Genomic DNA, 23917 nt, shown 5'->3' on the forward strand with positions numbered 1-23917 from the left:
ATCACGTCAACTCGGAATTTGTTTCCTTAGGAACAACCAGTCCAATCAGGCAGAGAGATGGATTAGCAGGAATCGATAGCAAAGAGCAAGTTTCGGGTGAGTATGGAAGAATGAAAAGTAATCTGGCCCACAAGGACTTTGAAGATGGTAATTTGATTACTCCAGCACAGTTGCGCTGCTGCAAGTATGATATGAAATCTTGAAACTGCAAAATAGAATGGAAAGAGTTTAAATATATATTCTAAGTTGATGAGCCGTGATAAAGTGCAGTTATGTGAATCATAGCAAAGAAATGAGAAGCCTTTGGATGGCAAATCAGACATGTAATTGCAGCAAAAAAGCTATTCAGAATAAACCTGTGTTGCATATCTTATAAAGCTATATAAAGCCCTACATATTTCCGGAATTTCCAACACAACCGGAGGGGAGGGGTACTTTTATCTGGTACAATAAACAATTTAATGTAGCAAATTGTTGTGCTTGATCTAAAGCAAATGCTTAAAGTGTCAACATGCAAAAAAGTATCGAAAAGGGCTTCCATTTTGTGATGTGAAAATGTTTTTGTGCAGCAACTATAGCAGCATGAAGAGGAAAGGGAACTGCATAATTAAAAGTATAACTTACGCCCTTATGATCACCATGCGTGGATGGCAGCAACCAACAAATTTCTCTCTGCCACATTTTAGAGAGAGTCATTAGAACATCCAGTAAAATTTTCTTGATTATCCAAAAATCAATATTCAGCTTATAAATCAACGTTAAGTAAATATCACAAGTGACTTCAATTACCAAGAGAGTACAAATTATGAGGGAAATGGTAAATCATTAACTAAATAAAGATCAGATTTCCTCGAATGCCACAAAAGTTCTGAAGGACCAAACAATCTTGATCACCAAAACACAGCATGATATGAAATGGCATTTAGTTGCCCATGATAAGTTCCAATTTCCTAAATTGCTGTTTTATGATTGTTTTTGAGATAACTGTAGCTCATATGCATTGATTAGACAGTGGACACAATTTGATTATTGCAGTTGTTTAAAAGTCTAATGATAAGTTTCTTAAAAAATGGTTTGGAAGACGGCGAAAGTGGAGAATATTGTTATGCATGAAGTAAAAACTTTTTTAAGAACCTTGAACATCATCTATCTTTTGCTTCTTGTGGATCCCATTAGCAATATAAGGAGGATATAACCTTTAGATTAAATGACAAGCTGTTGACAGTAGACACCAACTTAGCATTCTTAATGAATTCTAACACTGATTATCTCATTCAACAGTGCATCATTTTATGCTATGCCAATTGGCAATATTAATTATGCTAAAAAGAATTTGACGTTAAAACTAGTAGATACCTATGCAGCTAGGAAATGAAACTTGAAACGCACTAGTGTGAAGAGGACATAAGCAGGCAGACACAGATATGCAAAGACACAAGAGGAGAAAGCAACAACAAATTTCGGAACTCACTCGGTTAGGCGGAGTACTAGAAAATGTTGATTTCACATGCTGAAAATCAGTGCGTTTTGTCATATCCAACTTAGCAGGCCACCTGCACATTCATCGGTTAGAAAATATTAAAAATCAAGGCATATATATATATTTCAAATAATTGTATGAAGGGCAAGATTATATATTTACTCTGCGGGCTCTGCAATAACATTTGAATACCGGCAAATATCAGAATCTACTCTTTGCGCATGTAGCGTACAGTAGTAAACACCACTTTTACTCAATATCCCCTGCCATCCATAGTGCTCAGATGACCTGCTCTCTGTACCAGCAACTGCAGATGGTGGAGGTGGGGGTGGTGAGCTAGGGGGAGGAGGAAATGCAAGTGGCAGGGAATAAGGTGGAGGAGGAGGTGGAGCTGGAGGTGGATGTGCTGGAGGCAATGGAGGCTGTAATTCAGGGTGAGGAGGCAATGGGGGCCGGAAATTAGGTTGAGGAGGTAGCAATGAGGGTGGTGGTGCATTAGATGGAGGTGGTGGTAAGGATGATAGTGGTGGAGGAACAACAGGCCGAGGAAACAAAGGATCAAATTGTGCCACTGAACTGCCCTGAATCTGTGCCAGTGGAGTCACAGAAGCAGGTAAAAATGGTGGACCTCGCATATTGGTATGAGCATGAGGAGCCATTCCAGTAGAAGGAATTGGCTTTGGGGGATAATGGTGACCCATCCCACGGGGATCCCATAAACTATTAGGAGGGGGATAAACAGGTCGAACAAATCCTGGTGCCTGAACTGGCTGAGGTGGAGGAATAGATGAACCTGGAGTGTGAGCTGAAAAGGATGGGGAGCTTGCACCAGCAGTCCATGTTGATTGGAACGGACGCATATTTTGCATCATGGGCCTATAATTTTCTTGACATATTCTTGGTGATGTAAGCTCCAAAGAACCACCGTCAGGTCTCACTGAGGGAGTGGCAACATGATGCATTGCCGAATTACTGACCAAAACATAGGGTAATTTTAGAAAGATGCCAATTTCATTCTCACAGAAAACTGGAAGTAAATGTGACAAGTGTGATAGGACAACAGTATTCCCACTAGGGATCTCCTGGCCAAAATTAGAACATCTTTATAAAACTTTTTAGTATCATGACAGGAAAAGTAGAAGCAGATTACGCAAGCAAAATAGAGAAAACTCATGCCGAACAATAATAAGTAGAATGAAAAGTGAAGAGATTTGGCGAGTAGTGTGTTCACAAGAAAGAGAAGAAAATCATGAAGAAACTAATAGAAGAGTGGCACGATTCTAACCTGAACTCTATCTGAAAGAAAATCCCTGGGCACTCACGTAAATTCTTTAATAAGGTATTTGCTGTATCTGGGCTACTGCACTCAACAAACCAGTAAGGACCGGCAGGCATACTTGTTCTACTAATCCGGACAACTGATCCAGTGTTGCTAATTGCAAGGTTGCAAACAGCCAAAAGCTCATCGTCAGTGATACATGATGGATTTATATTTGGAATATTTATCCATAGAGTGTTAGTTGCTGGTCTTTCATGTTCCCGCATAGGAGCGCCAGGTATATGATTTTCAAAAGAACCTTGAGGACGAGTGATGTTGTATTTTGCACGTAACTGTGCAAGCAGCGAAGATAACCCCGATGTCCTTGCAAGGCGACCCTCAGAAGGATTATCCATTGCAATTTGGTCATGCAAAGACCCACTTAAGCCATGACCAGGGATAGCGTTTCTTGTGTCAACATGAACTGAACCAGTAGCAGGCCTGGCATCTTCAGCATTCATCACTACATTGGGTGGCACGACATTGGAGGAAGGAGGGTGAAATTTGACACTTTCCTTGCGGTACCACCGCAGATGAGCTATTGCAATAGTAGCTTCTTGGGGTGAATCAAACTCCATTAACAATGCACCTTCACTGCTAACATCAACAACAGCTCGAGGAGCCTTGTGAAGTACCTTTTTGACTTCATGTAGCATCTCATCCTTTGCCTGTATGCTTGCAACATTTCCTACATAGACATGGCAGCTTGAACCAATAGCAGTACCATTTATAACTCCTCTTGTTCCTAATCCAGTATCCAAAAACTTTATCCGCAGACAGGTACCCCATAGTGAACGCCCTCGCATCACTTCCCTAGCTTTTAAGGCATCCATTATATTTCTGAATTCAATAGTAGCATACCCTTTAAATGGATAATATTGCAATTGCTCTATGGGTCCAAACTTCTCAAACTGATACTTAATAAGCATTTCAGTGACATCAGGACCTAATGATCCCAGCCAGAGTTGTTTCGAAGCAGGGAATATATCCATGGCAGCTGGGTCACCATCAGAAAACCATACCACATGGCTTGTTGAAGAATGAGGTGAGCATATTGCTTGCCTGGGACTGGGAGATTCAAAAGGAGAACTTGCAGCTACAGAGGAGGATCTTGAAGAAGGTAATGAGAGATCCATACTTGAAGTTGCACCTCTCTCTACATGGGGAGAATGGTTTCTGCCGTTAAATGAGTTGCTTCTAAAATCCCGTGGTGTAATTGCTCTAGGTGAGAAAGACTGCCGATTCAAATGGATGCCTGAAATTTTGTCAGGGTAATCTCTCCCTGAAATTACAGGTGATCCTTGTTGATTAGATATCCCCGAAAGCAAGCCTTGATTGGCAGATTTAGATGATCCAGGAGTACAAGCACCACCATCAATGTGACTGTCTTCAACCTTCACTTGCAGAGCAAATGACTCAAACACACCTTCTAGAACAGAGGTAATGTCAGAAACAACTTCAGGGGATTCCGATTGAGAAAGAAACCTGTACCTTGAAAAAACTACACTTTTAAGCGCCGTATCTTTTCTAAGAACCTACAAGACAGAGATCACAAAGACTATTACAATTGCAGCAGCTAAAAAGAAAATGGATCTTGAGCTTCAGTTATGTGGAATATGTAAAATGACAATACCATTACAGAGGAAGGGTGTTTCAGTTGAATGAAGAGGACCAGGCTTTAACATCAATGTTTAATTACTAACAGCTGTTAATTCAATAAATTAATCTATGTATTAATGTCAAATTTGAAATCATGCTTTTACGCCATGTAGGCATAACAATCATTGCTTTCAAATTTCAATTTATCTGCAATAGCATCCTACACGATTTTACTGGCTTCAATCCGACTAGATTTAAATAACTCCATCCTTTCATATTTATAACCATGCAATGCCAATGACCAGCATAGGATAATACATTCATTAAATAATGGAAAAAAATCGAAGAATATAGTAGGCGAAAGGTTTATCTCACTTTTCTTAACTCCAAAGGGTGATAGATGCAAAATTAACATCAAACGCATAATCTAAGCCCCTAAAGCTGATGGATAAAACACAAAGTAACAAGCAATTTTCTATACATCAACTGAACGCTAAAAATTTTCAATAGGGTAGCAATTGCAGCATTAGTTACAGTTATTAGTACCACAGTGCACATCAAGCAAAATGGGAAACATGACATGGAAGAAAATTGCATATAAAAATGAAATATTTATACTAGAAAGAAAAGAGCAGTGATTAACCCAGCCTCAAACGAGAAAGCAAATACAAGCTGATCATACTAAAGAAACAACTTGGGGATTAAGGGAATTAGTTCCTGTACTGCTTTTATATTATCATATATATATATATACATAAAGAAAAAATGAATCCTTTCGCTAATAATGGTGTCAAAAACAGGGCCCACTAAAAAGCCTTCAGACATGTCAGACGCCACAAGTACAATTACAGTTATTTGTACTCAATAAGACAATGCTTTGATTTGAATGCTACTGGAAATTTTTTTAAAAGAGGTACTTTATAGCATTACCAGTCCCAACAAGCAGTTCTTCAATATGGATGAGGAACAATTTGAAGAAGACTTTTCCTTCGACGCAGGGCAATTTTCAGGAGATCGCTTCAACTCACAGTTTGTGCTACTGAAATAATTGGATGATCCATCATCCCCCTCATCCATATTTTGAACACCAATATCATTCAGCTCAGCTGTTAACTGATGAAAAAAGTATTTTCCTTTCTGAGCTCCTTCATTTCCACTGGACTTGAAAAGATCAAAGCAAGCGACAAGGGAATCTTTAGGACAACTGAATAAAATCTTTAGAAAGCTTAATGCGTGAAGCTTTGATAACTTGGCCAACTTGGAATTATCTTCCTCCAAAAACTTATGCTTGAAGTCAGAAAAGGATTCCTCTGAGGCATATATCTTCAAGACACTCTTCCCAACAATATCAAATATGTCTTTTCCCTTGAAAGAGGAAGCAAAAACTGTAAAGAGATTTAGAAAAACTGTAGAGGATATTGCTTGGGCAGCTGCTGCAGTTGTGGCCTCAGAAGCAGCAGCTTGACAGATATTCGCTAGCCCAAATATACAAGCCTTTGCAGTCTCAAAAGCATTACCATCAATGTCATTTCCCTTGCTTATTACATCAAAGGACCATTCATACAAACTCATGATAGCATCCGCAGCAGATTCAAGTACAGCAGGGCAACATGATGCATAACGTGTTATGTACTCTGCTGCCAGACACTTTGCGTGTGCACAGCCTGCAATGGCATGATCCAATTCACAGCATTATACAGTATCAGACCAGTTGCTGCATAAAGAAGCATATACACAACTGGAAATTCAAAACATAATAACCAAAACTCCATGTTTGTTATGCAATCACAGAAAGTAGTTGAAAGGTCACTTAATGATATAATTAGGTCTGTATTAGTACAGGCAAGAGACATGGACATCATATAACAATAGAGCCTTAAATTTGTTTATCCATACACTAATGGTGTGTTATTTTGTATTTTTATTCCCTACAAAACATCACATCCAAAAAGTATTTGGATAAACAAAAAAGGTTAATGGAACATTAGGGGAGAATATAAGCAAGCAACAGCATGTAATTAATATAAAATACCAAAAGAAAAAAATAGGCTTTGAAATTAATGGATTGGAAGTTATTGAGTAATAATTTGATCCTAACACCACTAGCCTCTAGTTTTCCTTATCTTCAACAATGAAGTAAGTGAAAATATAAGGAAGACATGCTTGTCCAAATCAACATTTCTAGGAAGTTCCAGTGATATGTGGAGCAATGAAGTGATAATTAATGGTCCTTAGTCTTATGCACCAACTTTATAGAAACTTTTCTTCTACATGATAGTTAATGCAAAGTCTAGATGCAACGTCATGCCTTCATATGAGCATCGTACAATGGTTGCTGCTTAGAGGTATACCTGGCAGGCTCCTGTAGTCCAGATTATTACAGAATTACTTTGTTGAGGAACATAATCAAAATGATCAGCATATATTAGATAACGAAATAACTATACACAGTCATTTATGGTAAGGGGGTAGCTTTAAGGACGATCTTATCAAACTTCTACTGTCCACTTGATTAAACAGAAGAAAATATCTTATAGGGATTTAATCACTGGTGAATGGTGATGCAATATATGCTCTGTATTGCACAAAGGGTGTTCTCTCCCATAGATTCAAAAAAATAATATTATGTTGATTGTTGAAATTTATTTGTGATACACATGGGCAAACAAACATATACAGTATAGAAGTAAAAATATATGCAAAAATGTACGTGTAAGAGCGAGAGATATAATACTTGCAGATACGGAACATATCAAATATTAATTGAACCTTAAAATATACAGGGTATAGATGATGTCACCAGGAAAAAATTGGTGCTAATTTTATCAAGTAATCCAATGTAAATCCGCTAATGATGCTCACATGATCCACGTGGTATGGATGCCCTAAAACATCAATGCTCACAGTCTTGACAATAAGAGCAGCTCATATATTAGATACGGATGATACTAAAAGTACCGGTCAAGATGTACCTTTTGAGCAAGAGTGAGATAACAACGCTAACTAGACAATCATGTCATTTCAGCTTTATGCTTTTGCATGTGTTGTCAAGCTTTGTCATTATAAAGAAAAATGGCAGGACTTGTTATGTCCATACATTTAGTTTAACTATTTGTGAGAACATGGTTGGTGAAATAACTACAGAATATTATTAACCGAAAATGATTAAATATGTGATAGGTGGAGTGAAGTCTAGAATTGTCTTAAAATTAGGCTGAATAATTAAAAAGGGAGAACAATGGAGCACTTGAATACAGATACTGGATTATGCCACAGGAACTCAAGATATAGGAATACAGACTACGGTCTACAGATGAAGTCACTGCTACAAATATTTTTTGAAAGAAATTAATCAGGCCAATGCATTTTAACCTAAGCAGAGCTACAAACAATTCGCGGAGCTGAAACAATGGCAATAAAGAAAATCTCTACAAGTAAAATCCAATTATCACCGGAACTTCAAACATCTCGCGCGCAGTAGTTCAATTTGATGTCCCAAGTAATGTAAATCGATGGTTTTTCAGATAAATTATCAAAGGCCGAAACATAAAGATCAATTTAAAACCCTACAGATTATGCTTTTCAGTTTCACGGAAGAGAGGCAGGTAAGCATCGGTTCACTGTATTCAAATTAGTTTTTTTCAGTTATTAGAACAGAAGCAAGCGAATTCAGAGAACTAACAGTAACGACCCAAGTTTACTGATAAAGATGAATGTAAACAATCCACATCCTGACCTCTAGCAGCACTGATGAGAGACAAATAAGCTTCTTTCAGCTCCGGCATAGATCGCTTATCCTTCTGATCGATGCAGAACTTTATCCTTTTATAGCACGAGAAAATATTTCGAATTTCTTCCTTGCTCCTGCGCCTCTGTAGTATCTCTTCTTCGGACAAAGACAGCGGCGTCGACGGCCGCGGGGGTTGTCGCGGAGGCTCTGGCGGAGGCGGTGATGGTTCCGCCGGAGGAGATGGTGGCGGCGGGTCGTACAACTTCCGCTTTTTCAGCGGCTGCTCGGCTGCGGCCATAGCACCGACTGACTACGAGTGATTCTGCCAAACCCAGACTTCACTGAACCTCAGATCAATAGACGACACTCGTTAATTTCCAATTTTGCCCCTTATATATAACATTATTCAACTTTGCCCCTCAGCTGTGGAAATATATAAACTGAGTCCCCCAATAAAAATTATGTTATGAAAAATAAATCAGTAATAATGATAATTAATAGTACAATATTTTTCAAAAACAAGTGACGTCACAAATTAACATTTTAATAATTCTGTGTAATAAACTTATTACACATTTATAATGATAGTTGTATTACTAGTTTAATTACATTCCAACTTTTAATATTCGGATGTAATGACAAAAACTATTGTTAACTTCTCTTATCTTCTATGTTTAGCTTTACCAGTTTAGCCGTACATGAGCTTCAAAATAATATTAATATATTTATTATATTATTTTCTAATATAAAATATTATATTAAAGTACTATTTTAATAAAAATTCAAATCAATCTTTAATTTCAGACTAACGTGAAAGTACAGTCAAACAAGACTTAAAATGTTGAACGAAAATGATATTTAAATTTAAACTTATTTTTATAAAAAAAAAAAAAAAAAAAAAAAAACTAAAAAGGCTCTATCTATATGTATATATATAAAAAAAACATTTTTTAATAGTATTAATATTTTTAAATAAAACTGAATATTTGTTTTTATTTCAACTATTTTATATATATATATATATATAAATCATTACATCCAATATCAATTTATTTTTATATTTCCAAAACTTTTAAACTTAATAGTAAACAAAAGCCTAATTAATTTATATACGCTTGAAACTACCATATATATACATTTGACTTTATCATAAAATATGAAACTCAAGGTAGAAATCAAATATAATATTATATTCGTCCTAAAAGTAATCTTATTGTGTTGGATACGAGATTTAAGAAATATTAATATTATATTGATAGTTACTAAAAGTAAAGATAAATGATTTTTTTGCCTGCGAGTATATTAGTGTAAAAAGTAGTGACAATTGTGTAAAAATAATAAAAAAAATAGGGATAGTTTTACGATGATATGATTATTTATGAAAATAAGACTATTATTTTTGGACGGACAAAAATAGCAAACATGATTATTGTATTGAGACGGAGAAAGTAGTATACTAAGATATATTTGGAAAGTATTGTGAACTTTGTTTGAAAACGTCAAATTCGAATAAAAATGAATACTTGAAAGTAATATAAACAAATACTAATTCAATAATTTAAATAATAAAAAAAAATTGATAAATATTTATTATAAATATTTTTTAGTTAAAAAAACAATTAATAATATAAAAAAATAAGGTGAAAAGATAAGGAAACCAAAGCTAACATGCATTTAAATAAATACCCAATTTAATCGAGTTCACCCGACCCGACCCGGCCCGGCCCGGCCCACACTAACACTATAGGCTATAGTGCCGAACAGTGCGGTCCACTCAACTTTGGGTGACGTGGCAGTCTGGCAGAGAAGTCACGCTTATCCTCTACAATGACGCTGAGTACAGTTCGTTATGTTGGGCAATATCGGGTTTGCGACTCTTGCTATGAGGTCACCGCTTCGCTAATCATCCTTCAATTTAAGATATTTATAAATTAGGCCATAAATGATCCAAAAAAGACTTTTTAAAATTAATTAATAATAGTACTCACAATCTAGAATACCAAATAAAATTGGAAGACCTACAAAAGAAATGCAATTCCGTGCATATCCATCCAAGTCAAAAGTCAGAACTACCCTCTCAGGCACATTCTACATTCACATTCAAATTCACTTTCACTTTGTGTGAGACTAAGTTTGCCAAACAATGAGCCAACCACTGCCCAACAATACATACAATTTTTGAGAGGTAAGGAAGAAAAGAAAAAGATTCTTTCTAGATAACTATGTAAGAAAGAATCAATCCACATTTTTAAAAAAAATTCAACACGTGGATAATACTGTTGGTATATAATACTAACAATGAAGTGTGTGTAAAGCGTAAACCCAATCACAAAAACAGGGTGAGGCGGTGTTTTGACTATTATACCCCCTACCACTTCAATGCGATACCAAGAATGCCCCTTCGATTTAACAGTACAAATTGGACCAATAATAAGTCAAAAATCAAAGTCAAATTAAAAATTAAGAACGTGCGAAACCAGCAGCAGCAGCAGCAGCCCATGTTGGGAGATTGTTAGATTCATGAACTCGACTAAAGGCAGTGCATTGTATTTGTATTTGTATTTGAAACCCTAATTAGCTGGATCAAGGTATTTACTATTGGATCAGAATGTGCATTTAATTGCAATTGCCAATTGGGCAAGATCCTTGTCGCACAATACATTCATTGATTCTAGTATTATACCTTTAGCTGTATATGGTTAATTTAAACACGTAAGAATTGAAAGTCAATAATAGTGTAACTTTTACTAGGACAAGTGCAGAGCGTGTCCAAGCTCTGACTTTGACTGATCAATTTTGGTTACATAATAAATACTATTGTCTAAAAATACCACTTATTTAATTTTAATTTTAGTTGAGTTGAGTAAGGTTCTTACTTTCCCCACACTTAACACGCAACTTCCTGGCTTCCTTCTTATGCCCTGTTTAGACTGCTCACTCGTTTCCTATATAAAAGACGCTTCTGCCTTGCGGGAACTTCACATCTGAGCCAAACAATTCCTTATTCACAACTTTTTGGGAAAATTCAATTCAATAGCAATGGCCCTCGAAGCTTTGAACTCTCCCACGGCGGCGACGGCGTCGTTTCAGTTCGATAACGGCGCTTTCGAGGCGTGGACTAAAGGCAAGCGGTCAAAGCGGCCGCGGAGTGAGCCGACGGAGGAGGAGTACTTGGCGCTGTGTTTGATCATGCTCGCTCGCGGCGGCGCCGGCGCAGTTATGCCACGGCATGGAGTGGTGGTGCCGGCGCCGCCGCGGCCTCCTGTGCCGGCGGATTCTTCGAAATTGGTTTATAAGTGTTCGGTTTGTAACAAGGCTTTTGGATCTTACCAAGCTTTGGGCGGCCACAAGGCGAGCCATCGGAAGCTCACCGGCGGCGGAGATGAGCAGTCAACCACCTCCGCCTCCGCCTCCGGGTCCGTCGGCGCCGCCGCCGCGACTACCGCCGTCGGCGGCAGGACGCACCAGTGTTCGATCTGCCACAAGTGCTTCCCCACCGGACAAGCCTTGGGAGGGCACAAGCGACGCCACTACGACGGCGGCGCACACAGCAACGCCGCCGCGACTACGTCGGAGGGTGTGGGGTCCACAGCCAGCCACCGGGCTGAGTTCGACTTGAACCTGCCGGCTCAACCCGATCACTTCTGGCCCCGATTTGGCGCCGCCGGCGAAGATGAAGTCTCGAGCCCCCACCCGGCGAAGAAGTCGCGGCTGTCGGCGCCGTTGAAGCTGGAAATCCAGTGAACGGCCGCCGGAATTCAAGAAATTAGGAAAAATTAAAATCGCCGGTAGCTAATGTCGATTCAAGATTAATTTCGCATTTAAAATTGGTGGAGTGGGATTTATTTATTTTTATGTAAATAGAATTGGATGAATCAGTGCTAGTCATTGTTTAATTGATATCAATCTCGAATTATACAAATTTCTTGTTCAATCAATTTATTTTACTCTATTTTTTTAAAACCTTATTTTAGTCGCCGCCGTCGTATGATCAACATGTGTAATATAAGGCTGGCTGCTGCTGTTACTAATAACTGTACTTACGCTGTCGTTGAAACGGCCACACGCGTTGGCCGTTTCACCACTTGCGCGGTCCAGGACCATAACTCCATAAAAAAATTACACAAAACAGTGGAATCCGCAGTCAATTTAAAGTTCAATTTGGCTGCTGTAAATTTTATTTTTATTAACTTAAATTTAATTTCAAGAGACGTAAAAGAGATGATAAGATATCAAAACGTGATTATTTGCACTGGGCAATCTCTGTCCTTAAATCAACGAGCACGTGAATAATGACTCATTAAAATCTCATGAACCCAATAACACACACCTAGACATTGTCCAAAATTTCCACCTACTACATCGATACTGGTCCAGCCACAGCCATCAACACAATTAACACAATACAATAACAAAAGCAACAATTTTTACCGGAATAAAAGTATAAAACCAAACTTCCAAAAGTTTCAAGATTTCCAAGAACTGGATGACACAAGAACGAAGAAGTTACAAAACTATGCACAATACTTATATATTTCGTGTAGGCATTCTAATACAACTAACTAAGCATCTATTAGATCATTCTCCATCGACACATAGCCGATGGGTCCGAGGCATTGTGATTAGCATTGAGATCGAGCAGACATTACCCATTGTTGTCCGAACCACTTGGAGGAGGGGAAGGAATTGGAATGTAAGGAAGCAGAGGAGTATCGTGCTGGATGGGGCCGTGTCTGATCGATGTCTTTGAGGTTGGGGATGGATCAATAGCACCGTAATCTTCGAAGCTAACACGGCCTGATCCACCCGCTTGATTCGAGCTATGCGGATCGATGTAATCCTGCAACAACAGAGAGTAAGATTAGAGCATAGGACACAGTAAGGATCACTTGGCAAGACATTCAATTTCAATGTCAATGTCTACCTTAAGCTTCCTGGTTTTAACTGTCTTTGCCAAGACATTACTACCCGCAAAGAACAGAGAAACCTTACCTGCAAAGAACAGAGAAATTGGATCGAACTGATTAACAGGGACGACTGTTTTTCCATTATTGCAATTGCAATCCCACAAATGCATCAGGAAGGTAATTTTCGAATAACGTTATACACAGCCAAATGAGAAATAGAATGAACATCGTATAGGATTCACCATTACATGTTTCTTGTAAAAAAGTCGAAAAGAGGTCGAAAATCCCAAGGAAATTGAACTTCATTACCAGGATTCGAGCTGCTGCTTTCGCTTCCATAGTGACGCAGGTTCACCAAAAAAGCTGTCGTTATAAACAGAAACAAGCACCAGAATCCAAAAGCCCTCATTCTTTTTGCTTACGAAAACAAGAAATGAACTACTTTTGTAACCCAAAACCCCCAAACAAATTCTCCCTAATTTCTTCCACCGGCAAAACCCTAGATGTCGAAAATGAACGCAAGCATCGGCCTTGACGAAAAGCAAACTTTGAATAACAAACTAAATAGAAAATCTCGATTTCGCTCAGATACAGTCAACCACAATATCTGGGAAGATAAAGAAAAAACTGCCGCTGCCCATTCCCTGCCCAACAAACCGATCAACTAAAAAGTATTATGTAAATGTTTCCGATCAAAAAAAAAAAAAAAAAAAAGTATGTAAATGTTTTTCCTTCTTTACTGTTCGGCGGGTCGTACCATTGCCTGTGCCTGCAGACATTGGAAATGTTAAGAGGGCGGGCAGATCAAGATGTGGGGATTTTAGAGTTCTGAATTTCCGCAGGGAGTGAGTTAATGAAGAGGCAACGATGCAGTTGCTGGCGCCATGATATGCGAGCCTTCAGGATTTGCATTTGCAGTGAGGAAGCACAACTCCCTTTCCTTATTCCTGCGGGTTTGAAGATCCCCGTGGATCCACACCTTTCAAAATCCAAATGAACGGTGTGGATTCATTTGGTGTTTGAGGTCCAGGAGCTCTGAAAGTAACCTCATAGTCATCCCTATTATTGGGCTGATTTTTTTTTTTTTATGGATAATCAGCTGAAGCCCAATAGGCCCAATTATAAGTTAATCCCAGTTAAGAGAGGCCCAGAGAATTCTGGACTATGGAGCTCGAAACCCTAAATAACTAAAGCCTGTGTTAGTTTTTAATATTTTGGGTGTGTTCCATTAATTTTCCGATAATCGGTATTGGTTCCGGCAGAGTCGCTGAAAGGGAACAATGGCGGGTCATGGTGGCGGCGGCGGCGGGCCGGCTGCGGCGCAGATTCCCACCAGTTTCGGCCATGAACTTAGGGCTTGCCTTCGATGTCGGCTCGTAAAAACATACGACCAGGTTCAGTTCGTTCCTTTTCTTTTTTCGTGTGAATTGCCCATCTAAATAACTGGAGAGATTATGTGGTGATACGCGTAATTTTTTTACAGTTTCGGGAATCTGGGTGCGAAAACTGCCCTGTCTTGCAGATGGAGGACGATCACGAACGTGTTGTTGAGGCAACGACCCCCAATTTCACTGGGTTGGTTTCCCTTTATTATTTGTCCTATTATTTTTGTACTCTATTTGAACTTATTTGTTGTGAAAGGAAAGGAGAGCAAGTTCTCCTTCTAAGAATTTGATTTATATAATTTAACGTAAGCGGTTTTCTACTAGGTTAATCTCCGTCATGGATCCATCCAGGAGCTGGGCTGCTCGTTGGCTCCGGATTGGTACGTAGCTTGTTCTGATACCTTACTGCAATGGTTGCTTTCTCTGTTATGTCCAAAGTTCTTCAACGTGAATTGGAATTCTACTAAATTTAGTACGTATGATGCTTGAGTCGAAAGAGGAAAAGGACTATCAATTTTAGGGAGAATATGTTGCGGATAAGACTAAGTGTTTAGTTTGATTGAATGATTTAGCATAATCTAGCTATCAAGCTGTCGACTACGTGTTCATATTTCTAGTTTGTCGGGGACTTGGACAAGCCACATAATCTGTTTGGCTATAAATATAGACTTTAACTTGCAGTCATTAAACAACTTTTCAATCATGCTTCCTGCAATACTGGAATAGAAAATGAGTTTCAGCCATGCATTTTCTGGGCCGTAAGATAAGGAGATGGCTGCTTGCTCTGGTTCATTTTTTGGGATTCTGATCAGGAGGACAACCATAATGTTAAGGGCCACGGGCTGTTAGTTTTTTATTAGTTAATGAAGTTTTTGGAGAATTTGAAATGTCTTCTTCTTTTGTCATTACTATCTGTATCTACCAGAATCTGATGTGAGCCTAAGGAGTCTTGTATAGGGCTATAGGCCATAAGCTGTGAAATTGAACATACGATATGCTATTCCGATCCACACCTCTATCCTTAAGCATTCTCTAATTTTCTGTCATCATAAAAGCCAGGACTCTTGTTTCGCCTGTTTGATCTCTTGTTATTTTTCAGGTAAATTTGTTCCTGGCTGTTACACTCTTTCAGTCTCTGAAGCGCTCCCTCAAGACTTGCAGGTAGGCTGTTAGAAGTCGATCTTCAAGTAAATCAACCAATTACTCAGAATATCACTTCCTTTGCAGCGGTGTTTGTAGTTAACCTTAATGGTTGGATTATTTGGATACATGAATTCAATCCCTTAACAGCAAATTCGGTTGGAAACTTTTTATCTAGTATAATTATACACCTGGAAGCCCTTCAACAGCATAGAATTTTCCTTAAAACTCTCTTAGTACTAGTCTAATTTGAAAGCCTTCTTCAAAAGGCTGTTTCCTTAAACCAAAACCCATGTCGGGATGTAACAAAATTCACCTTTTACACAGCCGATGTCATTTTTGCCACAATTTTTTAACTTGAAGTTGTTCTGATGCCAATTACGAAATTTTGCAGAATCTATGTGAAGAGGAGCATGTTCCCTATGTCCCACCAAAACGGGGTTGAGTATCTTGCTGAATGCATTCTTTAGCTCTTACAGCTCTTATATGCATTTTTTTTCCTTTAAATTTACACATGTAATTTTCTCATTCACATGGTAATAATCATAGTGAAAAGCCCTCTGGATCATTGATTCTGCTGCTCTGTAAGCAAATTGATATTACCACAAGAAGCCTACCGTTTTTGTAGATCAGATGATGCTTCTTATGCATATAACAAATATGCTATAGCAGGTACTCTTGGACATTTCTGGGAATGATTTTGAACTTGTAAATTCTGATGTGAGATTTGTTCATTGACTATTGATGTTTTGAATTGACATTAAATTTTAGATATCAATATTTTTTATGACTAATAAGGGCATGCTTGGTTGTGTTTGTTTGTGTTTAAATAATGATTTGATTTGAGTAAAAGTAGTAGAGGTCTTTTAGACATGACTTGACAGTTACGAATCCGAACCAACGGCCCAAAATAATTTGATCATCTTGAAGGTTGTTACGGAAAAATCATTTGAATATGGGCAGGGTTCAATAATAATCATATTATTATCATTATTTTTATTATTAATCTTATGGTAATAAGGGACGAAGCCCAAATTCAATTATATTGCAGGAATTTTGGGCCATTACGGGAAGGCCCAGTGAGATTTCTCATCATCCTGCCCAGTGTGGTTGTACTTGTATAGTTATCAATATCATAGCCATTAGGCAAGCAAGAATCGGAAATCTACTCGTCAAGAGACCCAAATCCCTCTCCGGAGGAAAGGTTAAAGATTGTGATGTCTCAAGCTCGCGTTTATACCGACGTCAACGTTCATCGCCCGCGGGATTACTGGGATTACGAGTCTCTCACTGTTCAGTGGGGGTATACATGTTATAAATGAATATCCTTGCGGCTTTCCCTGAATTAGCGTCGTTTTCATCTATTGTCCTGTTTGTTCTATTTTGGGTGAAGGGACATATATATTGAATTTTTTTGTTTAAAAAAATTATTTATGGCGGTTGGAAATGCATTAATTCAGGCTTATTTTGGAATGTCTAGAAGATCTTCTTTGAAGGTTTTACATAATTTTTATTTAATTCTATGGTGCATGTTAAGTTGTATTTTGTTGAGCATAAACGTAACTGTACTGGGAAAGGATCTGGATTATATTCTTGAAACGCTTGTCATAATCATAAAATGGTTTTACCGAACGAGCTGCTAGAAGTTTATGTGATTATAGGCTATTCAAAGTGTGATTGCTACAAGACTGTAGTCTTTCACGGTTTAAGTTGGGGATGCATGGTGAATTGTTCGATTGTGAACAACAGTTTAGGATGCCTTAATACTGGATAGTCTGGCCAAAGCTTTGTATGATGCATCATTCAGCACAGGATATTGAAGTATCACTTAGACTTTTCTTTTTTTTTAAAAAAAAAAAAAAATCTTATTTATTGGTCAGATACTTTTGGCACATGACAGTTGAGATTGCACCTAATATGCTGGCTGATTGTGATATCTTGGTAATAAGTTCTAAGATTCCTAAAGAGAATTAAAATATCATTCGTTGACTTCATTTCACCAAAGGGCTGCCTTCACCTTGCAACTAAGAAAGCTTCACTTGAATCACTGCAAACCACTAAATTTGTTAAACTCTTGTTTCCTTCAACCAAACGACTTTACCCTTTGCTCAATTATTCCATTCTTAGTATCAAGTGATCAGGATTGAGGAATTTTTCTGCTAAACTGCATGCTGAGCTTAACCACAAATATTACTGATACTTTCAATTCACTTAGCAATTTTTAGTTCTATGGTTTTCCTGTTTACATTGAGGAATGAGGCAACAGAAAGTAAAATTCCTACCCTTTAACCTGGTTTAGGTAAATCAGATTAATAATATTATTTGTTTATAATAAGACATATATATTACATTTTATTGAGGAACTCAGTAGTTGGTTGGTTGAAAGATATTTTGTATTGCCAAGTCTTCGTTTTGTAAACTTTTTTTATGTACTTTTGTTGATGTTACTATTTTTCTGTGCTGTAAAAAATTTACACATACATAGTTTTTGTGCTCTCACTTCAGGCTTGGCGCCGGTGGAATTTTTTGTGATATCGATTGTGGGATCTGAAAGAATAAAATATTAGGAACATGTTTTTGATGTGTTAAGATCTTTGATTGCTTTCTCTCTGATTCCCTCAAGATACATGATTTTACTGGTTCTGTCACTTGCTTCTGGGAATGAATAAGTTCAATGATTCTATACTAATCTAGCGTTATGACTATGATCAGCCCATCTGAATTGTTTCTGGTTCCTAAAGCATAGGTTTAAGTATACGACTTTCCTCTGGATGGTTCTGTTGGTTCAGTATAATCACATACATTTTTCCTGATAAATTCAGCGATCAAGATGACTATGAAGTTGTTCGGAAAGTGGGAAGGGGAAAATATAGTGAGGTCTTTGAAGGTATAAATGTAACAAACAATGAAAGGTGCATCATAAAAATTCTCAAACCAGTGAAGAAGAAGAAGGTAAACTTTATCAAGGCTTTGGAGATTGGTTCTTAATGAGGCAATAACTAAATCACAACCTAATTTAAAAGGATTATTAACTTTTTAGAATTTGTACAAATTATTTTCAGTGATTTTGTGGTTTATGTACTTCCAAGATTATATTCATGGTTCTATGTTCAAATAAATATATATTCCTAAGAATTCCTTAAACGGTTTATTGGAATTTGTAACAGGCAAAATACCTTTAAAGGATTCATAATAGTTTAGACACTACACATTAAGTTCCTTGGAAGAGAAAGTCACTTGTAAATGGTGCTTTGTATAGCATTTGTAGTTGGTGATAGTTTCAAATGTAGTTGGTGATAGTTTCAAATTTTCACTCAATTAATTGTGATGTTCCGCTGCTAGTTGTCAGTAGTGCACTATAGCGGTGCAATAGCGGCGTAGCGTAGCAGAAAGACACTCTGCTGCTACGGCCGCTCCGCAATTCCACGTTTACGCAATAGCGGTAGCGGCCTGTAGCGCCACTCCACTACGTTACGCTAGACCTTAAAAACATTTATCTTATAAAATAATTGAAATCTAACTTTTACTTATAAAATGTATTTTTTTTATTAGAATATAGACAAAAAAACATTTATCTTAAATATTAACTAAATTTTTAGATTCATTCCAAGAAAAAAAATAAATTAGAAAGCCAAAAGTTGTAAGATTTGGTTTATATAAGTATAACCAAAATTTGTTAGATCATTAACAATGATGTGATTGGTCCTATTGTTTTGAATGATTCAAATAAATAGTTAATTAAAGAAGTTGATAATTGCGGAGGATAAATTAATATTTGACAATGATAATTTGACTAGGGAGTTGTTGTTGATGCTAATAGGTCTGCTATCTACCCTAAGATACAAACATCAATACATCAATGCGAAAGAAAGCTATAGGTATTTCTAGCTTTAAAAAAGGAAATGATATTATACAAGGTGATGAATATAACAATTGAATAAATGGATGAGAATGAAGAAGAAAAGGAAGAATATATAGACAAAAGTAATCAAACAATGAGGATGATGAAAATGAGAAAGAAATTATTTTTATCAAATTTTGAATCTGATTAGCTTTGATATATATCTATCACACAATAGTGATCTAATTGTTTTTGCTTATATAACAATCTAATAGTTATGATCATATATATATATTAACATTTTATTGGTTTGAGTGATAATTATGAATTAATGTATAGTTTTTTTTATATATTTTTGTTATAATTTTGTATATATAATAATTTATATATATATTCTTAAATATTTAAATAGCGGTCATACCGCTATCCCGCTATAGCATTTTAGATGTTGACTGCTACGCACCGCTATCCGTGATTGACAACTATGGTTCCGCATAGCTTATGTTGGCATAAATTGTAAAGTTCTTGTTGTATGGTGGTGTTATATATGTCACCACATCTTTTTACTTGTTGGATCTACATCTTTAAAACTTTTAAAATAATGACTTTATATCTTCAACTCTATAATGCTTCCCCTGACTTTTCACTAATTAGCATATTGTGACACTGGCTAATGATACCTAGAACTTTATTTATAACATACTTTTTGCATGGCTGCTCACTGACTATTTTGTGAACTCATCCAGATAAAGAGAGAGATAAAGATCCTTCAAAGTATCTGTGGAGGTCCAAATGTTGTGAAGCTGCTTGATATAGTTAGAGATCAGCATTCAAAAACTCCTAGCTTAATTTTTGAATATGTGAACAGCACTGATTTCAAAGTCTTGTATCCAACATTGACTGATTATGATATACGCTACTACATCTATGAGCTTCTCAAGGTTTAATTATCACTCTATAACTTTTGTGTATTCGTAAGTTGACATATTGTTCTATCCCCTTTGGTGCCTTTTGTACTCTTGTTTTGACCACATTAACAGTTTTTTTTTTTTTGTTTTTGTTTCCTTTTTATTATTATTAAGGTTTGATTTAACGATTGACTTAAATAAAATAATTACTCACCAAAAATTGGAATGACGAGGATCGGCCTATCTGATCATATAGAATTGTATCTGAATGAGAAATGTAAATGTATAACACTGTTTTGAAAAAATTTATCCGTGGAGAGACTATTCTCATCTGTCCTATGTGAGATATATAATAGAGGCGAAATTAATCTTTGAAATACTTGTATTGAGTTTGCTTTTTTTCATTGAATAATCAAATTTCACATTTGATGACTCAATATGGAATGCGACTGAAGCAAGGATTCTTCTACTTCTAACGTGCTATTTTAGTATATTATATGTACCTTAGCTCTTTAGCCTGCAGCATATGCTTATCCTGTAATTTTTGGTACTAGGATTTGGATATCAATTTTGATTGGTAGTTGCAGGTTCTCATGTAGGCTATGATTTACTACACAAAAAAACACCAATTCTCATGTTTAAATTCTTGTTTAGTATCAGAAAATGACTACTATTCATTCAACTTGAATTTTAATTCATGTTTTGGTTATGGAGTTTTGGGGGAGTGATCTGTATTTTTAAAATCGAATTAAGATAAATAGTGTGTAAATGTTGCTGACTTGTGGGTGAAAGTTATTGTATCAAAGTTTTGTAGATTCCTTGCCTGCAATCTTTTGAAGATGTCAATGAACTACTGCAGGTTTAACTGGTTGCTGAATGTTTGGATTTGCAGGCATTGGATTATTGCCATTCGCAAGGGATAATGCATAGAGATGTCAAGCCTCACAATGTTATGATTGATCACGAACTGCGAAAACTTAGGCTGATTGATTGGGGGCTTGCTGAATTTTATCACCCTGGAAAAGAATACAATGTCAGGGTCGCATCAAGGTTCCTAACTTACATCTTTTCTTTTTATTTTGATTAGGGTGGTAAAGCCCAGTGATTTCTGCTCACACTTGAGCTACCGTCAATGTTACCAAGCGAGCCCTGAGGGTATTGCTGATTCAAATTTGTGATAGATCTATTCTTCATAATATTTTGTCACTTTATAAGATTCCAACTGAAATGTACATGCATTTGTCATGGTGGTCTCTGATGTTTTGTACTAAAAAAATTTATATATTTTAGATACTTTAAAGGTCCCGAACTGCTTGTTGACTTGCAAGATTATGACTATTCTCTGGACTTGTGGAGTCTTGGTTGCATGTTTGCCGGAATGGTATGGATCATTCCTGTCAACCTTCTATATATATATGCTTTTATTTAAGTTTCGACATGTCTGACCACTCTTCTGATTACAGATTTTTCGTAAAGAACCGTTCTTCTATGGTCATGATAATCAGGATCAACTTGTTAAAATAGCCAAGGTTGGTCTCCAGAATATTTCTGGAAAAAGTTTCTTCTCACTCGTTCGTTTTGCATCCATATCACATTTCATTTCATGGACTTACTGCAATGTCTGAATATTGATGCGGTTATAATCTCTTTAGAGAAAAGTAAATATCTGCCATCTTATAAGATTAATATGACCTCTTGAACAATCAGATGTTTTTGGGTTGGAGTCTTTGAGAAATTCATGTAGGTTAGAAAGAGGTTCTCTTGTACTCTGCATTTTGTTGTGTATATTCACATCTCCATATTTTGCCTTAGGTTTGTATATATCTGTGTAACCTTGGACATAACAGGTGCTTGGGACAGATGAGTTGAATGCGTATCTGAACAAATATCATCTTGAATTGGATCCTCAACTTGATGCTCTTGTTGGAAGGTATTAATAACATATACTTGCTCTTTCAGTATTCCTGCTTCAAATTCACAATCCACAATGCAAACTGGAGAAAAACTTAATGGATGTGTTTAATCTGTTGTTTCCTCTGAATGCAAGCATGATATGTGTATTCTGTGAACATGTATTAGTTCTTATGAAAAAGGAAACCATATCATTATGTGTAAAACTATGAACATTTTCTATGAACTTGAGTTACTGATGTTGCTTTGTTTCTCAGGCATAGTAGGAAACCGTGGTCAAGATTTGTTAATTCAGACAATCAACATCTGGTTTCACCAGAGGTTATTCATTCTGGCTTATTTTTTTCTTCTTCCCCTTGTCAGATAATCTACTTAACATCACAGCTTAATTTATTTTGATTTTGCAATTAATGAACAGGCCATTGATTTTCTTGACAAGCTGCTGCGCTACGATCATCAGGACAGGCTTACAGCCAAGGAGGCAATGGTAGCATCTTCTCTCCCTTTTTACTTTCCTATCCCAATCTTTGCTGGGAACACCCATGATAGCTATAACAACTTTTTCTTAAGTCAATGTCTATACTAATCACTACACACACACACACACATATATATATATATATATTTAGATTGCTCTTCGAACAATCACAAAGAAGTTGAGATGAAAATGCATATAAATATGCTTTGAATATGAACATTGTGGTAATTGTTTCAGGCGCATCCATACTTCAACCAGGTTAGAGCTGCAGAAAACAGCAGGATGCGCACTTAATATGGCGTAAAGCTCAAGAAGTATTATCGAACATTTTGTTACAATGATGAATTCTCGCGTATGATGAGAACTTGTTGACTCTTGTAATGAATAGATGGAATGTGGTTTCATTCCTTCAATATTAGCACACTCCCAAACTTTACTTCCAAGATTGTACATTCATTATATCCACAAATCACACAGTTTCTCTCCCACCATATAAAGAAGTGTATGATACTAATATTTGGCTTACTGGGGATAAGAAAATAGAGAAGCAAAGCTAGATTGCATATTAATGTATGTATGTATGAACCATAAGAGTTGTGCATTAAATATTAAGCTTGAAAGTGGTTCACACAATTCAGAGGCATACACACACAGTGCATAGATGAAACCATGATAATGATAACAATTGTAATTATTTCTTTAGATGAGGGAAACAGGTGAACAAGTCTGCCTTTGGGTGTTTAGCTTCAGCATGCTCCTTGCATTTCACTTCTGAGGTAGTGCAAATAAATGTCTGCATACAAACCTTGCACTGCCACACACAACAAGAACACATCATTTTAATGGTAGATAGCAAAGATCAATCACTGAAACTAGCTACAAGCAAGCACATATATATATATATATATATAACCTGAATGTTCATGGCCTTCTTGTTGGATTCAAGCTGACTGCCTGCACAAACCAACCCACCCCTCTTCATCACCAACAAACAATCCTAAGATAAAACACACACACGCATTCTTTCTCTCCCTCTAGACAAATGTATTACAGACGTACCCTTGGAGGCAGCTTTGAGCTTCTCCAGATTCTTCTCACGAGCCATCTTCGACTTCTGACCATTTCCTCCACCCATTTTTTTCCTGCCTGCTTCTGTACTGTTTTCAATTCCAGCCACTCTCAAATCCCTTCTATTTGTGGCTGCAATATATAAACAAATA

The 23917-nt window shown here is 36.9% G+C and overlaps 6 protein-coding genes across 10 annotated transcripts; 3 read left to right on the forward strand and 3 right to left on the reverse strand.

Annotated features, from left to right (window-relative positions):
- Position 1: 1 nt before the first annotated feature.
- LOC127246311 (uncharacterized) lies at positions 2 to 8495 on the reverse strand. Its single transcript, XM_051267596.1, has 7 exons — positions 8134 to 8495; positions 5328 to 6061; positions 2766 to 4333; positions 1643 to 2452; positions 1472 to 1553; positions 625 to 672; positions 2 to 205 (listed from the first exon to the last, which is right to left on the reverse strand). The coding sequence occupies exons 1-7, from the start codon at positions 8423 to 8425 to the stop codon at positions 2 to 4; spliced, it is 3738 nt and encodes a 1245-aa protein (XP_051123553.1). The 5' UTR covers positions 8426 to 8495.
- A 2515-nt stretch (positions 8496 to 11010) lies between these two features.
- On the forward strand, positions 11011 to 12042 carry LOC127246716 (zinc finger protein ZAT10-like). Its single transcript, XM_051268240.1, has one exon. It carries the CDS (start codon positions 11167 to 11169, stop codon positions 11869 to 11871), a length of 705 nt encoding a protein of 234 aa, XP_051124197.1. The 5' UTR covers positions 11011 to 11166; the 3' UTR covers positions 11872 to 12042.
- Positions 12043 to 12536: 494 nt separating this feature from the next.
- Positions 12537 to 13957, reverse strand: LOC127246717 (uncharacterized). 2 transcript variants are annotated; one of them, XM_051268241.1, is made up of 4 exons: positions 13792 to 13957; positions 13344 to 13678; positions 13052 to 13119; positions 12537 to 12967 (listed from the first exon to the last, which is right to left on the reverse strand). In XM_051268241.1, the coding sequence occupies exons 2-4, from the start codon at positions 13441 to 13443 to the stop codon at positions 12773 to 12775; spliced, it is 363 nt and encodes a 120-aa protein (XP_051124198.1). In that variant the 5' UTR covers positions 13444 to 13678; positions 13792 to 13957; the 3' UTR covers positions 12537 to 12772. The 2 variants fall into 2 exon arrangements, with proteins under 2 accessions (XP_051124198.1, XP_051124199.1); XM_051268242.1 differs by having other exon boundaries at positions 13344 to 13698.
- A 282-nt stretch (positions 13958 to 14239) lies between these two features.
- Positions 14240 to 18490, forward strand: LOC127246391 (transcription elongation factor SPT4 homolog 2-like). 4 transcript variants are annotated; one of them, XR_007837723.1, is made up of 7 exons: positions 14241 to 14428; positions 14518 to 14609; positions 14744 to 14799; positions 15519 to 15580; positions 15954 to 15999; positions 16109 to 16231; positions 18382 to 18490. XR_007837723.1 is itself a non-coding variant. In XM_051267724.1 (6 exons), the coding sequence occupies exons 1-6, from the start codon at positions 14315 to 14317 to the stop codon at positions 16640 to 16642; spliced, it is 402 nt and encodes a 133-aa protein (XP_051123681.1). In that variant the 5' UTR covers positions 14240 to 14314; the 3' UTR covers positions 16643 to 17024. The 4 variants fall into 4 exon arrangements, 2 of the variants coding, with proteins under 2 accessions (XP_051123681.1, XP_051123682.1); XR_007837722.1 differs by lacking the exon at positions 18382 to 18490 and adding an exon at positions 16611 to 17024; XM_051267724.1 differs by lacking the exons at positions 16109 to 16231; positions 18382 to 18490 and adding an exon at positions 16611 to 17024 and having other exon boundaries at positions 14240 to 14428.
- Positions 16724 to 23421, forward strand: LOC127246390 (casein kinase II subunit alpha-2-like). The gene is made up of 10 exons (XM_051267723.1): positions 16724 to 16862; positions 18382 to 18511; positions 20147 to 20341; positions 21201 to 21358; positions 21599 to 21689; positions 21772 to 21837; positions 22156 to 22238; positions 22477 to 22540; positions 22638 to 22706; positions 22935 to 23421. The coding sequence occupies exons 1-10, from the start codon at positions 16777 to 16779 to the stop codon at positions 22989 to 22991; spliced, it is 999 nt and encodes a 332-aa protein (XP_051123680.1). The 5' UTR covers positions 16724 to 16776; the 3' UTR covers positions 22992 to 23421.
- Positions 23279 to 23899, reverse strand: LOC127246392 (uncharacterized protein At2g23090-like). The gene is made up of 3 exons (XM_051267727.1): positions 23757 to 23899; positions 23611 to 23651; positions 23279 to 23508 (listed from the first exon to the last, which is right to left on the reverse strand). Exons 1-3 carry the CDS (start codon positions 23830 to 23832, stop codon positions 23389 to 23391), a joined length of 237 nt encoding a protein of 78 aa, XP_051123684.1. The 5' UTR covers positions 23833 to 23899; the 3' UTR covers positions 23279 to 23388.
- Positions 23900 to 23917: the final 18 nt, after the last annotated feature.

This window comes from Andrographis paniculata, unplaced genomic scaffold (assembly GCF_009805555.1).
Source record: "Andrographis paniculata isolate CXL003 unplaced genomic scaffold, ASM980555v1 Contig30END, whole genome shotgun sequence".
In the NCBI taxonomy this organism is placed as follows: Eukaryota; Viridiplantae; Streptophyta; class Magnoliopsida; order Lamiales; family Acanthaceae; genus Andrographis; species Andrographis paniculata.

Excerpts from the sequence above, each read along its gene's own strand:
- LOC127246311 (XM_051267596.1), bottom strand. The coding sequence starts at position 8,425 with ATGGCCGCAGCCGAGCAGCCGCTGAAAAAGCGGAAGTTGTACGACCCG. Across the intron at positions 6,062-8,133 it reads TCTCATCAGTGCTGCTAGAG|GCTGTGCACACGCAAAGTGT; the intron begins GTCAGGATGTGG and ends ATGCCATTGCAG. Across the intron at positions 206-624 it reads CGCATGGTGATCATAAGGGC|TTTCAAGATTTCATATCATA; the intron begins GTAAGTTATACT and ends TCTATTTTGCAG.
- LOC127246716 (XM_051268240.1), top strand. The coding sequence starts at position 11,167 with ATGGCCCTCGAAGCTTTGAACTCTCCCACGGCGGCGACGGCGTCGTTT.
- LOC127246717 (XM_051268241.1), bottom strand. The coding sequence starts at position 13,443 with ATGAGGGCTTTTGGATTCTGGTGCTTGTTTCTGTTTATAACGACAGCT. Across the intron at positions 13,120-13,343 it reads AAGCAGCAGCTCGAATCCTG|GTAAGGTTTCTCTGTTCTTT; the intron begins GTAATGAAGTTC and ends TGTTCTTTGCAG. Across the intron at positions 12,968-13,051 it reads TTAAAACCAGGAAGCTTAAG|GATTACATCGATCCGCATAG; the intron begins GTAGACATTGAC and ends CTGTTGTTGCAG.
- LOC127246391 (XM_051267724.1), top strand. The coding sequence starts at position 14,315 with ATGGCGGGTCATGGTGGCGGCGGCGGCGGGCCGGCTGCGGCGCAGATT. Across the intron at positions 14,429-14,517 it reads TCGTAAAAACATACGACCAG|TTTCGGGAATCTGGGTGCGA; the intron begins GTTCAGTTCGTT and ends ATTTTTTTACAG. Across the intron at positions 14,610-14,743 it reads ACGACCCCCAATTTCACTGG|GTTAATCTCCGTCATGGATC; the intron begins GTTGGTTTCCCT and ends GTTTTCTACTAG.
- LOC127246390 (XM_051267723.1), top strand. The coding sequence starts at position 16,777 with ATGTCTCAAGCTCGCGTTTATACCGACGTCAACGTTCATCGCCCGCGG. Across the intron at positions 18,512-20,146 it reads AACCAGTGAAGAAGAAGAAG|ATAAAGAGAGAGATAAAGAT; the intron begins GTAAACTTTATC and ends GAACTCATCCAG. Across the intron at positions 22,541-22,637 it reads AACATCTGGTTTCACCAGAG|GCCATTGATTTTCTTGACAA; the intron begins GTTATTCATTCT and ends ATTAATGAACAG.
- LOC127246392 (XM_051267727.1), bottom strand. The coding sequence starts at position 23,832 with ATGGGTGGAGGAAATGGTCAGAAGTCGAAGATGGCTCGTGAGAAGAAT. Across the intron at positions 23,652-23,756 it reads GCTCAAAGCTGCCTCCAAGG|GCAGTCAGCTTGAATCCAAC; the intron begins GTACGTCTGTAA and ends TGGTTTGTGCAG. Across the intron at positions 23,509-23,610 it reads AGAAGGCCATGAACATTCAG|TGCAAGGTTTGTATGCAGAC; the intron begins GTTATATATATA and ends TGTGTGTGGCAG.